The 23,283-nt window shown below is 33.3% G+C and overlaps 2 protein-coding genes across 6 annotated transcripts in view; both read left to right on the plus strand.

The window, feature by feature from the left end:
• The window catches only part of LOC306854858 (spectrin beta chain, non-erythrocytic 1-like), a 103,153-nt gene extending 87,737 nt beyond the window's left edge, over positions 1 to 15,416 (plus strand). For 3 of the 5 annotated variants that reach the window (XM_079393115.1, XM_079393116.1, XM_079393118.1), the window contains 11 exons: positions 761 to 1,135; positions 2,437 to 2,711; positions 4,440 to 4,578; positions 4,666 to 4,750; positions 5,502 to 5,698; positions 6,049 to 6,152; positions 7,227 to 7,281; positions 10,361 to 10,569; positions 11,981 to 12,154; positions 12,242 to 12,284; positions 14,117 to 15,415. In XM_079393115.1, the coding sequence (XP_079249241.1) occupies positions 761 to 1,135; positions 2,437 to 2,711; positions 4,440 to 4,578; positions 4,666 to 4,750; positions 5,502 to 5,698; positions 6,049 to 6,152; positions 7,227 to 7,281; positions 10,361 to 10,569; positions 11,981 to 12,154; positions 12,242 to 12,284; positions 14,117 to 14,347 (1,887 nt within the window). In that variant the 3' untranslated portion in view covers positions 14,348 to 15,415. Of the gene's footprint in view, positions 1 to 760; positions 1,136 to 2,436; positions 2,712 to 4,439; positions 4,579 to 4,665; positions 4,751 to 5,501; positions 5,699 to 6,048; positions 6,153 to 7,226; positions 7,282 to 10,360; positions 10,570 to 11,980; positions 12,155 to 12,241; positions 12,285 to 14,116 lie in introns of all 5 variants that reach the window. The other 2 variants (XM_079393117.1, XM_079393119.1) reach the window with 1 other exon arrangement.
• A 3,992-nt stretch (positions 15,417 to 19,408) lies between these two features.
• LOC306854959 (echinoderm microtubule-associated protein-like 6) overlaps positions 19,409 to 23,283 on the plus strand; it is a 59,114-nt gene continuing 55,239 nt past the window's right edge. Inside the window, exon 1 of the mRNA XM_079393280.1 lies at positions 19,409 to 19,755. Within this exon, the coding sequence (XP_079249406.1) occupies positions 19,559 to 19,755 (197 nt within the window). The 5' untranslated portion in view covers positions 19,409 to 19,558. The remainder of the gene's footprint in view (positions 19,756 to 23,283) is intronic.

Below are 23,283 nucleotides of genomic sequence, written 5' to 3' on the forward strand. Positions count from 1 at the left end.
TAAACGTGATTGACACAACGTGAGGTCGTATTTATTTTTTAATCTGCAAAAATGTCTAAAATAATATCTTTTTAATTCTTTCAGTATTAATGTATTTGCTTAAAATGTTATTTTAAAAAAAATCTGAATATTAATTAAATTAATTTGTCATAAATAATTTATAGTAATACATATCTATTAAAAATATATTCTAATAAAATTAATATATAAAAAAATATTTGAACAATAATGCAATGTTACAATATATATATATATATATATATATTTTAAATAAAAAAGCAGTATTTCAATTTTTTAGTATATAGCTAAAATTTTGTCTGATATGCAAGTATTGAAACTCAGTCCCAAATAACTCAAACCAATTAATTTACTCAGGCCTAACTGATTAATTTATGGAGGAAATGTTTAATGAGCAGATCAGATTTATTGTATTCCCCCCACCAGAAATTAAATTACGTTTTTATTATTGATAAATAATATAAATAGTTGTCACTCTGACAAACATATTCAGTCTGATTATTAAGACAATTATATTTAATAATAAATATACAAAATAATTATTCTGAAAATGTAATTATAAATTTATTTAAAAAATGCAAAAAAATATGCTAATATAATATAATGATCAAAAATCAGTTTGTGTGAACATTACTTAACCTAATTAATATTCATGACCAGTAGTGCAGCATGTAAATGAGGGTATATATTTTGTAAATATTCAAATTTGATCATATAATAAATACATGTTCCTCTCGCGCAGATGTTGCAGGAGCGTTTCCGTGAATTCGCTCGTGACACAGGAAACATCGGTCAGGAGCGCGTGGACGGTGTGAACCGCATGGCGGACGAGCTCATAAACGCTGGGCACACTGACGCTGCGACTGTGGCCGAGTGGAAGGACGGTCTAAACGAGGCCTGGGCCGATCTGCTGGAGCTCATCGACACACGCACGCAGATCCTCGCCGCATCCTACGAGCTGCACAAGTTCTACCACGACGCCAAGGAGATTCTGGGACGCATCCTGGACAAACATAAGAAGCTTCCAGAAGAGCTGGGCCGAGACCAGAACACGGTGGAAACCTTGCAGAGGATGCACACCACGTTTGAACACGACATTCAAGCTCTAGGGACACAGGTGCGTCGCTCAGATCCAGAAGCACACAGATACTAACACTCTAAAGTCCTTTAGATAGACTGAATAACATAAAATATATATATATATATATATATATATATATATATATATATATATGTGTGTGTCTGTGTCAAAAATTATTTTTATATTAATGTTATAAAATATAATATTGTTTAACATCTTATATCTCAATATTTATGTATGGTTTAAAAATCTATTTTTTTTGTTTCATTTCAGAATATAGATCAAATTATTTTGTCACTGTTCAGGAAACAAGTACAATTATTTAAGAACAAAAAATGTCTGTATAATAAATACATATATAAATCAGAATATAAATTTGTTGTAAAATACAAATATATTTAATATATATATATATATATATATATATATATGAAAAAATAATGCTGATATATTTAAATATACCATATATAGTTTAGAATAATAAAGATTTGTAATGTATTTTATTCTCACCAAGGCTGCATTTATTTGATCAACTATATGCTGAAAATAAATTAAATGTTAAAATATATTATAATATATTTGAATAGTAATAATATTTTGCAATCTTACTGTTGTTAATATATTTTTTTACTTTCAAAAACATAAAAACTAAATTACTCAGATAAATATAAAATTCTATAAAATTTCAGAATTGATAGATATTTATATAAATATTTAGTTTTATATATATATATATATATATATATATATATATATCAATTTAATTAATGTGATGTTTAAAAAAAATACAACATAACCTTAAAAGTAATAAAATATAAATATAATAATTAAAATTAATATTTAAATAATATAATATTTTTAATAAAAAATAATAATGGTTCTGTTTTATAAATGAAATAGATTTATATAATATATACTTTATATTTAAATGTAATTTAAAAATTGTCTACAATTAATAGCACAAAAACATCTGATTGGTCAAGAAGTAGGAAATGCTCTCCTCAGTAAAGTTCTTTCTCAAATGACACCATATGGATTTGTCCCGCAGCTTTCGTCTGTGCCTCATTAACCTCTGAAGGTGAACATCCTATGTAACGAGACTAATATTGCACAACAAAGAAGTAAATGAATCGGTTTTATTGGCTAAATGCACTGTCCAAGACTCTTCACTTAATTCATGGATCTTAAAATTTGATGTCTCTGGAATTCTCACAATTTGTCTTGCGCTAAATGAGTGCTCTAAGCATCAAATGCTGTGTATTCAGCCTCTCACTGAAGTGCGGTTGTCTGCATGCGGAGGTGTTTCACTCACCGCTGCCCTCTGCTGCTGTGCTCAGGTCAGACAGCTGCAGGACGACGCCGTGCGCCTGCAGTCAGCCTATGCTGGAGACAAAGCGGACGACATCCAGCGGCGTGAGGGCGAGGTGCTGGAGGCCTGGAGGAGTCTGCTGGAGGCCTGCGAGGGCCGAAGGGCCCGACTGCTGGACACTGGAGACAAGTTCCGCTTCTTCAGTATGGTGCGTGACCTCATGCTCTGGATGGAGGATGTCATCCGCCTCATCGAGACGCAGGAGAAGCCCAGGTGTGTGATTCTGACCTGCCTATTCTCTAGGTAGGAGACAGTATTGCTGGAACTGTACCTGCACTTTAGTTAAATGTGACAGCCGCATTTTTGCAATGTAAATGGCTCTTAATGAGACCAAATAAATAGTTGTAATTTCTTTTTTCACTACTAAAATATCAAAAGTTGTATTTCATTGTTAGAGTGATATTGCTAAAATTATGTCTCAGTCTTTAACATCCTTTTTTCATCTCTTTGATGTCTTAAAATAGGATTTTTCAAAATGCATTTAGTATGTAGAGTCAACTTTATATTGTCATTGTGCAGAATAAAAAATGAGGTACAAAATTCGATATAATAATAATAATGCATATATTTGAAAATATAAAATGAATATATTCAACAAATTATGTAAAAAATAATGCAAAAACAGTACTACAAAAAGCATTTTTTAAAAAGTAAAACAAAAACTGTTTTTCAATGTTAGGTGACACTTTGATTGATGTTTTTTAAATTCAAATTTTCAGTTTTTTTACTGTTCAAATTATTAAAAATAATTACCGTGTTTCAGTTTTAATCTCAATTCAATTTTAGATTTAGTTTAATAATTAGGACTGGGTGATATTAACGTTTTCACCTTTTTGACACTGATTTATATCTCAATATTTATGTAATATTTATGCAGTGAAGTAAAGGGATTTTTTTAAAAAGATATATAATTAAAAAAATAAATAATTATTTTTATATTTATTTTTAAATATATATTACATTAGGAGTCAACATTGTGCAGAATACAATATTATTTAAATATAAAATAAATCTAGAAATGTATATAAAATGCATGGATCGCGGAACGAACCAAAAGTAGGGGGGCCTGCCGGGGGGGGGGGGCCTGCCGGGGGGGGAGGGTTACATACATAGTTCATAAACATACTTAACATATAACACAATAGGCTATAAACAGTACTAATGGTATTAGTTAGATCATATGTTAGTCTATGTATTTGTACGCCATGATTCTCCCACGATTCTGAAAACAAACATTAGACAACCAAACAATGTAATTTACTTGAGTTTCCGACTAAATGTTTTATTTAATGTTATAAATGAGTCTATGTATAAATGTCATGAATGAATCTATTTAAAAATATGTATTAAATTAAATAATTAATTAGGCTAGCCTATGTAAAAAAAACATGTTTTTGAACGAATCTCTTGAATGATTCAGGCATCAAATACATTTAACACTGTCACTGTTTGCCACCTACTGGCATAATTTAACATAATCTTTTTTTTTATTTAAGCGTATCATTAGTTTCAAAGGTTAATTAGGCTACTCGTTTTGATCGCAGCTGCCGCAACATCAGAGTCTATATCCGGATTCAAAACTTTCATCCCAATACTTTCGTTATTATTTAATATTTGCAACACAGAAATGCTGTGTAAGTAGACTGTTTGTGAAGCTGTTTCAAACATAAAGCATATGATGAGCTGCTCTCTCTGGATCAGCGGCTGCGTGAAAGCAGGTTTAAATACTCTGATGTGATTTCAAAGGTTTAATTAACATAGCTGAATCATCATTTAGGAATGAGGTCGTGTGTGTCGAGATCACGATCTTTTAATGAATAAACGTGCGTACATATGAGCCTAGGTTTTATTGTAGCCCATGCCATATTTGTACCAGACCTCTTTTCCTGACCCATGATAAAATGTTAAATGTTTTAGATGTTCCAGATCAGTCTGAAGATGTTAATCTGCTCTCTATCTGATGTTCCTCAGGGACGTGTCGTCTGTGGAGCTTCTCATGAACAACCACCAGGGAATCAAGGCTGAAATCGATGCCCGTAACGACAGTTTCACGGCCTGCATCGAGCTGGGCAAATCTCTCCTGGCACGGAAACACTATGCATCAGAGGAGGTGAGATGAGTCAAGAGGATTTAGATTAGAAGAACCATCTTTAGATGTCTTGTTCCAGTCCTTCATGTCTGTTTACCTCTCCCACAGATCAAAGAGAAGTTGTTGCAGTTGACAGACAAGAGGAAAGATATGATTGACAAGTGGGAGGACAGATGGGAGTGGCTTAGACTGAGTGAGTATGATGGGAAATGGCTCCAAAACACTCGTGTTATCAACCATTAGAAAGTAGTTTTCTCAGCTTTATAAAGATTAGTATAAAAACTATATAAATATAATAAAATAATACATTAATTAAATACTTAATTAAATTACCACAACATTTTGTATTATTTTAAATAAATAATAATACTTATTATTTATTATTATTTTTAATTCATTAAAACTTAAATTAATATTAAGTCAATACATTTATATAAAAAAAATGTTGGTTGTGTATGTATATATATACACATGTATGTATGTGTGTGTGTGTGAACATTATATTTATATGTTGTATTGTTCAAATGTATTATATTAGTATAAAATGTAAATAAATGTAATGTATTCTGATAATTAAAAAAGAATATAAATGTATCTAATTTATTAATATATGTTATATATTTATATTAATTTGTAAAAGTAAAAGTGAGATCTCAGAATGACCTGACGTATATCAGTCTACCACTGAACCAGAATATGATCTCATACAGTGTGACTCTTGAGTTGTAAACCATTATGAAGCAGTTTTGCCGGCTGGTTATTTCTTATCGTGTTTTGAGGCTGCTCTCTATTTGACATCTTGGTACTGAGAGCGTCTCCTCCCATGATGCTTAGCAGCTCTTATTTCTGAACTTATAATAGGAAGTGTGTAGAAGGATGTGGGCAGCTTGTGCTTTAAATCATTGACACTGACTTCCTCTTTCACCGTGCCCGTGTGTGTGCAGTTCTGGAAGTGCACCAGTTTTCGCGGGACGCCGGCGTGGCTGAGGCGTGGTTGCTGGGACAGGAGCCGTATCTGTCCAGCAGAGAGTTGGGGCAGAGTGTGGACGAGGTAGAGAAGCTGATCAAACGCCACGAAGCGTTCGAGAAATCAGCCGCAACTTGGGAGGAGCGTTTCTCAGCGCTGGAGCGACTGACTACGGTGAGAGAGTGAGAGTGAGGGTGGGGGTGGGGGGGGGTCTCTGTGTGTGTGTGTGTGTGTGTGAGAGAGAGAGAGTGTGTGTGTGTGAGGGGGGGGGGGGGAGAAGAAGAGAGGGTGTGTGTGTGTGTGAGAGAGAGAGAGAGAGAGAGAGAGGGTATGTGTGTGTGTGTGTGTGTGAGAGAGAGAGAGAGAGAGAGGGTGTGTGTGTGAGAGGGGGGGGGGGGGAGAAGAAGAGAGGGTGTGTGTGTGTGTGAGAGAGAGAGAGAGAGAGAGAGAGGGTATGTGTGTGTGTGTGTGTGTGTGTGTGTGTAGGATGTCACCATGACTATTCTGTATGGTGTATTCTGCAGTTGGAGTTATTGGAAGTGAGAAGACAGCAAGAGGAGGAAGAGAGGAGGAGGAAACCGCCCACACCGGAGCCGGTCCAGGCACAGGACGCAGAAACACAGCAGAGGTGAACACAGAACACACACACACACACACACACACACACACACACAGCACAGAGCTACTGATGTTCATATAAAACACAGCACATGTCAGACAGATGCTGTTCTACACTATCAGGTAATGTGTTTTAGGACACACTCAGTACAGTTTCATTTTCTGATGTTATAATATATGCATATATTAGTATATGAAATATATCATTTTAGTGAAATATATCACTAATTATTAAATGTATTAAAAATTAATATAAAAGAAAATGTATTTATATAAATAGTATGTTTATATATTAATATATGAAGTGCTAAAATAATTTCATGAAATAATTTTTAATATGCATAGATGTAATATTTCATATACAATGAATGTAACTATATTTTAATAATATAATATACTTATATTAGTGCATTAAGTGTTATTTTAGTAAAAAAAAAAAATACAATAGGTGCATATTAAAATTAGTATTAATAGAAATAATATGTTTGTATTAAAATATTACATGCATTATATTAAATATATTTAATAAATAATATTGCATATAAATAAAATGTATTTAATAAATAATAGTAAAAATGACATTAAATGAAATACATTTAATATATTAAGATTAGTTAAAAACGAATATAAAAATAAAATGTATTAATATAAATAATTAAGATGAAAGTAATACTATTAAATACATTTATATTAATATAACAAGTGTATTGTTTTAGTAAGAAAATAATTTCACTAAATACATACATACATATATATATATAATGTTGAGTGTAAAATTATTGTATATATTTCAGTGAATCTTTGCTCAGATATTTTATAAATAAACCAGAATAGTTTTGTCTCCGTTCAGTGTTGATTTACAGAGAGCAGGGTTGCTGATGTAATAAAGATATACATAATACAACATAATGACAGCAAGTGAGATTTACACAAACTAGTGGACATTAAATAGAACACTTTCTACACAATTTATTAAAATGATGCATTGTTCAAAGGCAGCACTGTCAGTAAATCTGTAGCTAAAGTAATTGTGCATATATGACGTTTTGTCTGTCTGTGTGTGTGTGTGTGTGTTTGTTCACAGAGAAGGAGAGCAGATTGCCCAGAACGGACTGCCATCAGACCAGGACTCTCCACGGGTTAGTTACCGCTCCTGTACCTACCCACAATACACTAGCAGTCAGCAGACACCACGAACTACCGGTCAGGGACACTGAGAGTTCCCATAATGCTCTCTGATGATCACACACCTCTGCATCAGCTGACGGGACGCAGACGGGTTTGTCAGCTGTTTATTAACACAGGTTATCAGTGGACTTTATGAAGGCTAATGACAATGTATCTCAATATCTTCAGTGTGGTTTGTGGACATGATGTGCCTTAAAAAGATATAAACAGATAAATGAGTAATGATGATGAAATCTTCTGGTTCAGTACTAGTTTAATCGTTAGAATTAAGCAAAAAACCCAGTAATGCTCAATTTGAAATATGGAGCAGTTAAAATGAGTGTTATTTAATGTGTAAAGTGTCGAATTGTCTTGTTGAGGTGGAACTAATTAACTTCCGATTATACATTAGAAAAACAGGAACATATACAATGCAAAAATTCATGTTCTTCCTCTGTTCATTTGTCATGTTTTCCAGTACAAATATCTGAACATCCTTAAGAAGCAAAACGACTTAAGATGAGAAGTATTGTTTTGATGAAAATTAAGTGGCTCTATGATTAAAAACAAGAAAATGTCTAACATTGGGGTCAGAAAATTGTTTCCTTTTAAATTAAGATCATTTTTTCTGACCTCACTGGCAGATTTTCCCCCTTGTTTTAAGCAAAAAGTCACAAAATTTGAATAACATTTTCAGAAAACAACACTAAAAAGAAAATAAATACTTATATAATTTTTGTAAATTAATTAAACACATTTTATGTATTAAGATTAGTATAAAATTAATATAAATAATTTGTATATATTATTAATATTAATTACAATTTTATACTAATATAAAAATACATATCATTTGTTAATATTATAATACACTTACATGACTATATTACATGTATTACATTATTAATTATTATTTTTTTTTTAAGATTAGTTATAAACTAATATACACTAATATTTTATATTTTAATATATATTATATAAAAATGATGTATATTTTTGGTTGTTTTAAGCATAAAGTCACTACAGTTTGGTCAGTTTTTCAGAAAACAAGACTTAATATCTTGTCATTTTGCTTCTCAAGTAAATGTGTTTTGATTTTATTGATATCCTGTAAAACAAGAGCATGATTTTATGCAGTGTAATTCCTGCCGGTGATGAAACGGTGCTTTATGATAGCTCTAGACTTCCATTATAAGTGCATTACTGTAAGCACTGTTATTACTGTAAAAGCGAAGCGTGCTTCCTCATCTGGATATTAATGGACAGTATGTGTGATGTGAGTCATAATGAACCGAAAGCATTGCTCAAAGACAGTAGTTTTGATATTTAAACCGGTGCAAATGATCTGCCATGTTTTTGATAGTTTGGTTTTGCTTTCGTTTGTTGTGTTTGCGATGTGAGCTTGTGAAGCTCAAACCTGTTGTTCTGTGTTGAGAGTCCAGAAAAGTCCAATAGAGTAGGGTGTGTGTGTTGGTTTGAGGTGATTTACCATAAAGTAATCTGAAAAGATGAGTGTTGTCATGTACTTCCAGTATCTCTGTTTTCCGTGTGGACAGACGTTCTTCAGTTGACTAACAATAAATGACCTGACTCTTTCTCCACAGTGTGTATGTTGGATAAGTGTGTTGTCTGTAACCTCCTGTGATGTGATTCTCGCTGCTTCTGTCTGTTTAAATGCATCTCAGCCAGACTTCCCTGGCTCCGTATGAGAGTTATAAGGTTTTTAAGCACAGATTTTAGTAAGGCTGGACTAAAGAGGTTGTGTTTGAGTTCCTGAGAGCTGTTTTAGCGGAGCAGGACGCCGTCAGACGGGTTTTGCGGTACAGTAACACACCTGGAGTGTTTTCTGTGTGCTGTTGCTTTAAGCATGATGTTTTTCAATCAGTGAACGAGTGAAGACATCTGCCCTGTTTCCTGACCTGCTGTAGATCCATAGAGTTTTCCATCTCGCATCATCTTTTTACCTTTAAAGTCAACATGAAATGCTTATTAATTTACAATATTATATGACATTAATAACACTATCCAATGTCATCACATGCAAAAGAGGAAATTATTGATAAAAGAAGGACATGCAGTGATAAATTATTAACAGTGTGTTTAACCTGTTTGAATGTGTTTGTCTTGTTTTTCAGAACAAATATCTAAACCTTCTTAAATTAAGATATATTTACTGAAGATATTAAATCTTGAAAAAAATATCAAAATGTATTTTATTTTTATATTAGTTTGTAACTAATCTTAATATATTAAGTATATTTAATTGACTATTTTTGAAAATATTACAGTAATATAAGTGTATTATCATATTAATAAATATGTATTTTGTTAGTTTAATACTAATCTAAATATATCAAAATATATTTAATAAAATTATCTTTTAGTAAATTATATACTTAATACATTTTTTACAAATATTTTCTGAACAATTTACCCAAATTTTGTGACTTTGTTTAAAACAAGAATAAATATTAATAAACGATATGTTTTTTACAAATCTAAATAATTGATAATAATAAAAAATATTTTAATAAGTTATTTTCAGTAAAATAATATTTTTATATTTTATGAAACATTTATCAAAATTTTGTGACTTCATGCTTAAATTAAGTCAAAAATATCTACTAATAGGAAAAATCTACTTAATTTAAAGGAAAGCAAGCTTATTTTTCTTACTTCATTTGTAGATATGTATTCTTGTTTTAAGCTTAAACTCATTTTGATCAATTTTTCAGACTTAAAATGTATATAAAAAGTTATTTAAAAAAACGCAAGTAATTTTTCTTCTGAAGTAAAGGTATGTTGATTTAAGAAAACAAGACAAAAAATACTATGCAAAAAAAAGAAAGATTTTTTTGCAGTGTAAATAGATTCAGTATTGAGTTCATGTTGACTTTATTCGTTTAATCACTATTTCACTTGATTTGAATGAGAATCTCATCTCTGAATCAGCCAGTGTTGGTGTTTGTGAAAGGATTGGCTCAGAGTTCCTCCCGTGTGACTGACTTTGAGTGGTGGTGTGTTTGGTAACTGATGGTGGTGTGTTGGCAGGATGGGGTGGACGGAGAGATGAACGGAGTGCCGGAGAGGAGCTCGAAGGAGCCGAGTCCCATCCCGTCCCCGAGCGCAGACAGACGGGGCAAAGGCAGTCAGTCGGCCACACTGCCGGTGAAGGGTCAGGAGATGCCGTCTGCGCAGCTGGAGGGACTCCTGCACCGCAAACACGAGTGGGAGGGACACAACAAGAAAGCCTCCAGCAGGTATGAGGAACACATTAAAATGTAGATTCATTACTTAAAATAAACATTACATATAATAAGAAAAAATATTTACAAAATTATTTCAGCTTCCCATTTTCATTTAGTTTGCTTTATGCACCAAAATTATGAAATAAAATTGAATAAAAACTAGATCATAAAAACAACAAAATTACCAAAACTTTCAAATCAAATTGAAAGCAGAAAATGAAAATGGAAAAAAAAAAAATAATTAAGAATTGAAAAAATAACGAACACTGAAAATTCTATGAAATAAGTATTTGACACATTTAAATGGCTTTATATTGTGTTTTTATATGGCTTAAGAAAAATTTGCTCTCATAAAGATGCTTTAAAAAATTAATTACACTGTAAAAAAGGATTTTTATTTTTATTAAAAATTTAAAAGATTACTGGTGTCGGTTTTCCAAGAAAATACTACTTAAAAACTACTACAAAGTTATTGTTTATAAATACACAACAGAATTATTAAAACTTCAACTCAAAATAAAATAAAAATGGAAAATACTAAATTAAATATATATATATATATATATATATATATATATATACACACACACACACACACACACATACATACATATATATATATATATATATATATATATATATATATATACATACATACATTCGAAATATTTAAAAAACCCTAAAATATTACTACTAAAACCATAAAAAAATTTTTGAAATAAAATAAGAAAAACTACATAAATATGTAAAAAAAAAAACACACAAACACAACAAAATGCCTAAACTTAACCTGATTAAACTTAAAATGTTAAAAACAAAATCAAATAAAATAAGAAATTAATACTTTAATCATCATGGATGGATTAAATTGATCAAAAGTTACAGTGAAAATATTTGTTACAAAAGATTTCTATTTCAAATAAATGCAGTTTTTTATGTTCTTTTGAACTTTCTATTTATCTGTGAATCCTGAAAAATAAAATGTATCACGGTTTCCACAAAAAAATATCAGTGAGACATGCATTATCATTCATGCTATTTATTTAAAACCGTATATTATGGTGTATACATGCTTAAAGTTACAAGCCAATAGGTTTACCTCACTCACTAAAGCAGAGTTTTTACTTATTGGCATTGGTGTTTAGTTTGAACCTTGCTGATAATACTTTCTCTGAACATCTGGAAGGAAGTGCTTCTCATCTGGACACAAGTTTGAGCGAGTCTTTGGTGTGTTTGGCTCTGAAATCAAGCAGCAAATCAAGATCACGTCGCATGAATCTGCGTTTTTAAAACAGTTCGTCTGAGAAAATTCCATGGTAGAGATCTCATTGAATTTATGCAGGAGCATCTGGATTGGTTTCATCCTCATTAAAATGACACCGATCCTGATGTGCTCATGAGTGTGTGTTGTATGTCTCCTCAGATCCTGGCATAACGTGTACTGCGTCATCAACAACCACGAGATGGGCTTCTATAAAGACAACAAGAGCGCGGCGCAGGGCATCCCGTACCACAGCGAGATCCCCATCAGCCTGAAGGACGCTGCCTGCGAGGTGGCCGTCGACTACAAGAAGAAGAAGCACGTCTTCAAGCTCAGGTGAGCAGCAGATCCCAGCTGCAGTGACGTGATTGCTGTTTAATGAGGTTCTTCTGCTGTGACTGAAGCTGCTGTTTCTCCTCACAGAGTTACTGATGGAAACGAGTATCTCTTCCAAGCCAAAGATGACGTAAGTCTGCTTTATCATCTTATATTACACCATAAGCAAACATTTGGAGGTCATGGGTCACCTTTGCTCATGTTGTTTAGCGGGGCATGAGAAGCTTTGAAACCTTCATATGAGAAAACAGACTAAAAAAGAATCCATTAGCTTTACATTACAAATATAATTCATCTGCACTTTGCAGCAACTGATCTTAGATAGATTGACAGACAGACAGAAATTATAAATTGTGCTTTGTTTTAAATTGTGGATTATTTACTGCTAATTTTTTTTTTATTATTATTTGCAACAGTCATAATTGTTCAGCTAAATATTGTTAACTAGAACTATTAAGAATCATTTTTGGTGATTGAAATAAATCTGCAATAATATTAAATAAAATATTAAACAGAAAACTAACTACCATTAAATTTAAGATGAAGTACTAAAATTAATAAAACTAAAACTGAAGTTACTGATGGTAATGAAAACAAAATAAAGCAATATAAAATAACTAATAAAATGGCAAAGTTACATTATAAAATTGCTGAAAGTTAAACTAAATAAATATAATTAATTAAAAAGAACTATAAAAGTATATAGAAATATTTGTTTAAAAATGTCAAAACCGCATTACTAAAAGATAAACTGAAATCAATTAAAAAGGTGAACTGAACTAAAATTACTGAACATTAAACTAAAATAATGTAAACATAAAAAGCAATTCAAAATATTGCAAAACAATAGTATAAGTTTTGCTATTATGCTCCAAACTCAATTCAATTGAAGTATTTGACAAAAACTGTTTTATATGGCTTGAGGAAAAATTACTCGATAAAGATGATCCAGAAAATCAGAAAAAAAAAAATGAAGTTGTAAATAAAACAAATTTTACTATAGTATCTTTTACAAGAAAATATCCATTTCAGTTTTTCTACATCAAAACATCACGTTTAATTTAATGTTACTTGCCATTTCTTTGTTATTATTTGAGAAATTACGAGCCATTTTTGAGTGAAAACGGTTTTTACACACTTTTTTTTTCCAGTGTAAATGGGGTGAATATTAATAAGTAAATTCCTGATGCCCAAGAACCATCTTGGGTTCCAAAAAGAACCTTCTAGTAAATAATTCTCAAAATAACCTTCTTTTTGTGTGTGTGTGTGAAGGACATTTTAATAATGCATAAAAGAAACATTTGTGGAATGGAAAGGTTCTATGAATGTTAAATGTTCTTTATGGAACCATCAATGCCAATAAAGAACCTTTATTTTTAAGAGTGTATGTCTTGCACAGATGCATTTTTTTTTTCTTAGTGTGAAGAACATTTTAATAATCTATAAAAGAAACATTTGTGACCCTGGACCACAAAACCAATCATAAGGGTATTTTTTTTTTTAAATTGAGATTTATACATCATCAATAAATAATCTTTCCATTGATGTATGGTTTGTTAGGATAGGACAATATTTCGCCGAGATGCAAAAAAATAAAAATATTGAGAAAATCGCCTTTAAAGTTCTTAGCTATGCATATTACAAAAATGAAGTTTTGATATATTTAAGGTAGGAAATTGACAAAATATCTTCATGGAATATAATCTTTACTTAATATCCTAATGATTTTTGGCATAAAAGAGAAATGGATCGTTTTGAGCCATACAGTGTAATGTTGGCTATTGCTACAAATATATCCCAGCGACTTCAGACTGGTTTTGTGCTCCAGGGACACATTTGTGGAATGGAAAGGTTCTATGAGCGTTAAATGTTCTTTATGGATCCATCAGTCAGAGTGTATGTCGTGCACAGATGTATTGGTTAGTTTCTGAATACGCCTGCTGAACTGTGTGGTGTTTGCAGGAGGAGATGAACACATGGATCCAGGCCATTCAGAACGCGGGCAGCGGCTCGTCGTCCTCCGAGAAATCGGAGATCACGCCCAGCAACCAGAGCACACCGGCCTCCAGCCGCGCTCACACGCTCCCGGCCACCGTCACCCTGACGAGCGAATCCAGCCCCGGCAAGCGCGAGAAAGACAAGGAGAAGGACAAGGAGAAGCGCTTCAGCCTCTTCAGCAAGAAGAAGCAGTAGACGTCCGAAACGCTCGGCTCATTCCCTCGATTCTTTTACGACTTTAAGTTTGTGTCCGCCCACCTCCTCCAGTGATATCCCAGCATGCAAAGCTCATAAAGATGCCACACTCTGTGCCTGAAAGCCCACCAATTGGGTCCAAAGTTGTACAAAAAACGCAAGAGTGTGTCGCGATTGGGGAACGTTTTTTTTACGCTCTTACGTTTCTATCGTGGTTGATTTTGAATTCCGACTATTGCTATCTCTCGTTTTTTGTAACTGTGCGCCATTGAGGGGTCTGGATATTTAAAACATTTCCTCAATTTTTATGAGGCTGTCTCGGAGTCTCTCTTCGTTGACAGTGATGCTTCGAAACGATTCCATTGAACCGATACAATTCCACGTTAACGTCAGATTCGCCTTTTAACGACTATAAGCTGATCAACTAATATTAACATTGGCTTGAAGGCATGGTAGGCTTGTGATCAAGGTGGGTCGTACCAAACGCTTTCACGAGCTGTAAGAATGTTTGCTATATAGCTACAGAGAACTAGTAACCCGAATCATTTGACGTCATGCTTTTTTTTCGTTCGTTTATGGTTTTATCATAATATATGTTTCAAATAATTCTAGTACAAAAGAGTATAAAATTAGATGTATTATAAACACTTTAAAGCATCAATGTTAAGTGAACAGTGCAACATTTACTGGTAAAAGGTAATGTTACAACAGCTAAAAAAGTACAAAAAGAACAAAAAAAAAGAAAATGTATGAATACGGTTACTTGCTTGTGGGCTATAGCACTGAGCATTCTCTGTTTTCTCTTTGTTTTCTCGTTTGAGCTTCATCCCGCTCTCCTGCTCTTTGATACATGCGCATCCCCTCCGTCACTGTATCTATTGTAATGAGATTTTCATCTACTGCACAATCAAAAGCATCATAATAGGAATGAAATCCTGGCGATGTCGGGCGTCCCGAGCGCTATAGATCCTCCGGCCCGACGCTCAGATGTATGAAACTGCACCTGTAGACTTTAACCTCCCTGCCCTGTTAAATATGTGCGATGTCATTAAATGCTTTTAAACATTACACTCGTGTCATTCTGTGTCTGTTTATGTAGCTAGTGACTATTCAGCAAGGATGCATCAAAGTGACAGTAAAGACATTTATAGTGTTACACAAGTTTTCTGTTTTAAATAAATGCTGTTCTATTAAACTCTCAAAGAATCCTGAAAAACAAGTTTACGCAAAAATACGAAGCTGCACAACTGTTTAATAATCAGAAATCAGCATATTAGAGTGATTTCTGAAGGATCATGTGACACTAAAGACTGGAGTAATGATGCAGAAAATTCAGTTTTAATCACAGAAATAAATTGCATTTTAAAATATATTCTAATAAAAAAACAGCTATTTGAAATTGTAATAATATTTAATTATAATATTTGACAAGATTACTGATTTTCTATATTTTTAAGCAAATAAATAGACACTTGACAGAAAAAAATGGACAGATTTTATTTTTATTTTTTTTACCAGTCCCAAACTTTTAAATGGTAATGCAGTACTTTCAATAATAATCTGTACATATTACTGTTCAAAGTTTTAGGATCTGTAAGTTGTTTATTCATCAAGGACACATTAAATTGATCAAAAGTGACAGTCAAGACATTGATGTACTTAGAAAAGATTTTCAATCGCAATTCAAATAAATTCTGTTTTAAAATGTATTTTTGTAATAATATTGCTATTTTACTGTATTTTAAAATGAATGATGAAATTTCAAATTGCAATAATATTTCAAAATATTACAATTTTTTACTGTATTTCTAAACAAATGAATGCAGTCAAAAACATACAAAAATCTTACTGACCCCAAACTTTTGAACGATAGTGCAACACGTTTCATGTTTGTTAACCTGAACATATTGCTGTTCAAAATGCCCCCCTCCCCCCACCTTTATTCAGGAAGTATGCATTAAATTGAGAAAAATGACTAAGAATAAAGACATTTAAAATGTTACAAAAATATTAAAATTTCAAATAAATGCTGTTCTTCTGAACGTTCTATTCATCAAAGAATGGTGAAAAACTAAATGTATCACAGTTTCCAAAAAAAGATTGAACATTGATACATTTGTTCGATTTACTCCGTTTAATCTCACTGCTGTCTAGGAGAAACATTTAGGATATTAAAGAGATCTTGCCGTTGCTGTGAAGCTTTTAGGGGTGACACCTCATAAGTTGTAAAGTGACACACACACACCATCTGTGATCTCCATATGTCTGTGATTATTTCATGAGGTTTGAACCTGCTGGTTCAGAAGCACAACATCACACACACCTTCACGCCAGAACACTCACAATCAGCACGACTTCCTGTCATGTGACTTAAGCTGAGTCTAAAAGAGCATCTCACATACCTGCAGGGAAAGATCTGTTCAATATCTTGAATTATCCAGGGAAGGAGACTCATTAAGTCTCAGAGCCAAGTTTTCCTGGGCTGCATTTGTTGATGGTTAGTCCTCCAGTAATCAGATTACAGTGTAATTAAATCACATAAAGCGGGGTTTAAACAGGTTTTACCTAGACTCACCCCAAACCAAGAGACTGATATCATGAGCTACAATCAGTGCAACAACCTGACATTTTACACTAAACACGGTTTATTCATCTATTTGAGACTGTCAGTCTAGATTACACAAGCATGTGATTATAGCCAATTACATAATCACCTATAATTGAAACGACACGGACATCATAGATCCTAAATCACTAATTTTCACATCTCCCAACCTTCAAAATGGAGTTTATGTCTACTTAAGTAGACAATACATGTTGGTTTAGAGCTAGTAGGAAACACAAATTAATTGCTATATATTTTCTTTCAAGTAACTACTCAAACAATCCAAAGAAAACATACTTAAAACAGAAAGAAAAGCCATTTTCAACATTAAAAAAAAATATTGTCTGATTGATACTAGCCTATTATAATTGAGTCCATAAGCTTTTTGTGAAATTTGGATGAATTCATGAATCTGTTGTTTGATCTCTTTTATATTTAAGGACAGAACTAAAGTTTCCAAAGTCACTTGTTATGATTTTCAAGTGTGTAGAATTTAGCAGGAACGCTATGAGATGTCCCTAACACTACTATGTCTGTTGTCTGCAGATATGCCCCCACCAGTGCCAGAATCAAACCTACTCCATTGTTCATGTGTTAAGATCGCGACAGATGCTCTGAGCTCTTTAGTCACGTGAATGCGTCTTAAGCAGCATCAGTGGGCTCGGGATTTCCTTCCGCTGGGGGATGCCCTTCCCTGCGTCCTCTCCGTGTCCACTCACACCTTTAGCCTCTAGACTAGCACGCTTACATATTAATGCATTGCTATGGACATTTATCTTTCGAAATCCAATCGGAATCAAGCAGGAATCCTTTAAAACACTTATGCTTGTTTTTCATATGATCTTAAATTCTTCGTGATTTTATATTTGAACTGTCAATGCACTAAGAATCATTATTATTTTATTAATTTATATATATATATTTATCATTTTTATTTAACATAATTAAAACTTATTATCAGTATTAAAAGTATTATTATAAACAATTTTAAAAAATAACGAAATAACTATATAAAATAAATTTCAATTAATTTAATATAAAAATAAAAAGGATTTAATAATTATAAAAATGTGATTATATAAATAAATATATAAATTAATTTTATAAATAAAATTAATGCAATAAAATAATTTAAATATATATAATGCATTTAAAAATATTAACTTTTTTACTTTTAACAATTATTATTACCTTTTTTTAAAGTTTTTAATGTTGTGTAAATTATTATAAAAAAAATACCATTAGAAATACAATAGCGTTCCTTTTAGCGCTGCTTTTAGCTGTTCCTAATATCTTCATACATGTTGTGTAAAAAAAAAAATAATACAAAATGAATGTGTTGAAATAATATAATATAATATAAAATAATATAGCAAAACCTTATTGGTTGCTCTCAGACGGATACGGTAAGAATGTTCTTGGCTGAAGACCCGTATGTTCAGCACATTGGATAGCGCATGCTGAGCGCTCATGGGATTTGATGTCATTTATCGCGCGGCTGAGCGTCACTAGAGACCGTATAGAACTACAAGTCCCATGATTCCGTGCGCGGCGCCGATTTCTCCGTTGGTCAGCATCATCGGAAACGGGCCACAAGGCGTCGTAGTAACCAAGCCGAATGGCTTGCTAGAAACCAGAAATCATATTCTCCAAAATATTACGCCAATAACTGAACTCAAAGCGCCTTTACTCCCTCAACGCTGCGCTGAGTTCGCGGTGGAGGGATTAATCCACCTAAACCAGCTCCGTTTAAGAATGAGGATATTCGCCCCTCAGACCCGGTTGCTGATGGTTCGGTGATCCGGATCACGAGAGGAATGGAGGAGTTTGCTTGAGGATCAGCGGGAATTGAAGATCTCCAGGCGAGAGTTGAAGAGCATGAAGAGGTTTTTGGGGAAGGTCTGATCATCGGTGCGATGCAGGGCGGTCGAGAATCGTCTGACGGCTGAAATCCTGGAGGTTTTCTGAAATCCCGGAGGCAAACACGCCGTTTAGAGAAGATTAATAGCACGATGGTTTGGAGGCTAGTCTCCTTGGTGAAGACCTGAAGTCTCTGCAGCCCTTTAAAGACGTCCAGACCTCAGTGTGCTGAAGGTGTCCAGCGTGTTGTAGATGCATTTGGATCAAGATCAGCTGCTAGAGTTGTTTTGAAGGGTAATGCACAGATCTAGCATGCTTTTTAAAGGCTTTTATACTCTGGAAACTCATGCAATGGCTGGTAGGTGTGACCAAGTATTCCATGATGAACATTTGTAATCACTCTTGACTGCATTCCCTTTAATCTGGACCCAAATTTCATAATTTTCCCATCATTTTAGCCTGATTTCTTCATGCCACCCAGTGGGATCTTCAGACCCCCTTCCCTGTACAGGTGACCCAGCTTGTGTTCCAGTTATGATGCATGCATGAACTTCAGGAGGGCGTTGAATGGTGGCAGTGCCGTAGGGTTGGTGTTGCCTAGTGGTTAAAGATCTGAACCGGTGTCCAAAAGGCTGTAGGTTCCAACCCTACAAGAGGTGACCCATCACCATTGTGTCTTCGACCCCCAAAGAACGTCCACTAAATGACACTTTTGTGAAAGGTAGACCATTGCAGATCCTGAGAGCATGGCAGATAAGACGGCTCCCCGCTGTCAGCTGAGGCTGGAGTGGATTCATGGATACAGAGGACATCAGTGCAGGAATAACCTGTACTACACCGCCGGGAAGGAGATCGTGTATTTCGTGGCTGGAGTCGGAGTGGTTTACAACACCAGAGAACACACACAGAAGTTTTACTTGGGACACAACGACGACATTATTAGGTATGAGCATGCTCTTTATAACAGTATGCATTATGAAAATATAAAAAACTTGCAATGACTTTACCATGCAGGACTATGGTAATACCATTGCATTCTTTTAAATGCATGCTAAATTAAGCACTGGTATGTATCAAAGTACCATGATAAAACCGTAGTAATGTCATGGCATTTTTGGAGTACCTTGATATCACATTTTTTGGACACGTACTATGGCAATACCATGTTTTCTTGGACATGTACTATGATGATACCATGTTTTTTGTACTTTTACCATGGAAATGCCATTGTATTCTTTGAAATGCTACAAGATATGATGTAAATACCATGGTAGATTAACATGTACATTTTTATTACCATTGTATGTGACAAAGTACAATGATAATACCATGTTTTTTAAAAATGTACCATGCTAATGTCATTATATTTCTTTAAAAACCATTGATATTGCAATTTTTTAGACACTTACTATGGCGATACCATGTTTTTTGGATGTTTACCATGGTAATGCCGTTGTATTCTTTTAAATACCACAAGGTATGATGCAAATAATATGGTAATCATTCGTTACCATGATAATACCATGCTTTTTAATATATACCATGTTAATGGCATGGTATTTCTTGGAGTACCATGCTATTGCAATTTTTTTGGGGGCAAGTGCTATGGCAAAAGCCTGTTTTTCTGGACTTGTGCCTTGTTGATAACATGTTTTTTGGATATATAGATATATATACCATTGGTAATGCAATTTTACTGTTTTAAAATTCACAAATTATATGATATGATATAAATACCACGGTAAATTAACGTGACAATCATCATATCACAATTTTTTGGACAAATACTATGGGAAAACCATTGGTGATACCGTGTTTTTTGGACATTTACCATTGTAAAGTCATTGTATTTTTTATACGGCATGAACTTTCATGCATATACCATGGTAAATTAATATAATAATAAACATAATTAATAAGAATACCATGATAATACCATATTTGAATATGTACTCTAGAAATGTCATGGTATTTCATGGATTATATAGAGTTTTTTCACATTTACCATGGAAATGTCATGTTTTTCTGGATATGTACCACAGCAAATATGTGTTATTTTGTACATTTACTGTAGTATTGCCATGGTATTTTTTTTTTAAATGGAGTACCATGTGACTACCATGTTACTTGTTAATCATTGGTGGTATATACCATAATACTCTCATACTCGAGTGTGTTTATAGGTTGTTTGTGTGCCTGTGTGTAGTGTTGACAGTAGTTGTTCCTCTCTGATAAAGAGGTTTGTATCTGAGACACCTGATGCTATCTGAACGCTGGCATGCCTCTTCATACACATTTATCAGACCGTCGTCTCCCGGATGGATCAATGCATTACAGCTTTACGATGGCATGCGGCTCTCGAACAGGCGAGGGGTCAGGACTCGCTCATGAACTGATTATATCAGTGAGCAGCAGCAGGATTTTGGAGGGAAATAGAGTTGATATGCAGAGATGGCAGCAGCATGACCCTAATGGAGGGCAGCGCTTCTGTAAAAAGCCTTTTCTTGTTCAGCAAAGCTATGCGATTTTTCTCCTGAAGGGAGAGATGGGCCGATACGGTGAGGAAGTGACCACGATTTGTCCTCACACTCGCCTCCAGGTGACTCGTGTAAAAGAGGACGCTTGTGTTTCTAAAAATATTTAACTTAAAATAATAAACTTAATGTGATGCATATTTGTTAGTAAAATCAAGCAGGTCAGATTTATTTAATACACTGTAAAAATTATTTTTCAAATTCAGACAAAACCAATATTATTGGAGTACGTTTTGCAAGAAAATACTATTTTTTATACTTTAGGATTTCATCTTAAATTCTATGTGCTCCTTGCAATTTCTTTGTAATTGATTGTAAAATTTACAAGTAATTTCTGAGTGAAAATGGTTTCTACACCCAATTTTTTACTAATAAATAAAAGTTTTAAATAAATAAAAATGTATTTAATTAGTTTATATGTTTATCATCAATAAATATTTTTTTTCAATCTCTTATATTTTAATAACTGCAAAAATGTAATTGTTTTCACAACGAACAGATTCATGCGGATTCTAAGCAATTTGAATAGATGCATTTTGAAAATAATTTTATGATTGAAGTAATCTTTTTTCATTCATTTATTTATTTGCTTCACATTAAGTTTATTAGTTTGTATTAAATGCATAAAGATGCATACAATTAATAATAAACTCATGTTTTTCATTTTAGTGTATTTATTTATTTATTTGCATCACAATAAGTTTATAGTTTGTTTCTATTAAATGCATGCAGATGCATATAATTAATTAAACTATGCTGCTTGTTTATTTTTTTATTTATTTGCATCACATTAAGTTTATTAGTTTGTATTAAATGCATAAAAATGCATACAATTAATACTAAACTATGCCGTGTTTTTAATTTTAGTGTATTTATTTATTTGCATCACATTAAGTTTAAAGTTTGTTTCTACTAAATGCATGCAGATGCATATAATTAATTATAAACTATGTTATGTTTGTTTATTTATTTGCATCACAAGTTTATCAATTTGGTTATATTAAATGCAATAAACTGTAGATAAATCCTAAATTTAGGCTTAAATATTTTATTTGAGTGAGGGTGAAAAATGTATTTTGTATTGAACATAGACTGAAAAATAATTAAAATGCTGGTTTATAGTTTGTATCTTGGATTTTAGTCATGTTTGCGTGAACATTTATTTTATGGAGTGTGTTGTGACAGAAAGCCAAGCAGATTTAGTGATATTTAGTCCCGTTTTTACATTTTCCCAACTGTCCAATCCACACAACGCCGGCTCTGTTTGCTCCCGAGGGTGGGATGCTATTCTTGTCATCTGATTCCATTCACAGCAATTATCATCTTGCCCAGATCCTCAACAACCTGATCACTCGGATACAACTATCATGTTTGTTTGCAATGAAGTTTAATTGGTTATGGTTAGAGCGCAGGTTACATTCTGTGAGTAAACAGTCACAGGATATGTGCTGAATTATGGGATGCTGGTGTCTTGTTTTAGGCTGAGCCTGCAATTGATAGATTTGGTAATTAGTGTTAATTGTCTCAAATGTCCCGTCACCTCTTTTAGCAGGTCTCTCTGTAATGTGCACCTATAAACGGAAACCACAGGACAGCGTTTGTGTTATTGCAGTAATTGTGTGTGTTTTGTTTATGGAAACTTGACATTCAGGGTTGTTGGCTTTTGCAGATTGCATTATATTAGGAACACACACACACACACACACACACACACACATTGGTCATGGTTGGCGTAGACTGACGAGTGAGTATATTAACCCAGTTCATCTCGCTGCCTGAGGGGGAACTTTGCTATTAAAAGTCATATTAAAAGTACTATGCAGAAACACATGATGCCAGTGGCGCTGAGGTATAAAATGTGCTTTTACTGCAGTCGAGATCCAAATCCAATAACCTTCCAGTGTCATTTTGGGCTACATTAGAACAGCCTTGTGTTT

Source organism: Barbus barbus (genome assembly GCF_936440315.1).
Source record: "Barbus barbus genome assembly, chromosome: 35".
Classification (NCBI taxonomy): domain Eukaryota; kingdom Metazoa; phylum Chordata; class Actinopteri; order Cypriniformes; family Cyprinidae; genus Barbus; species Barbus barbus.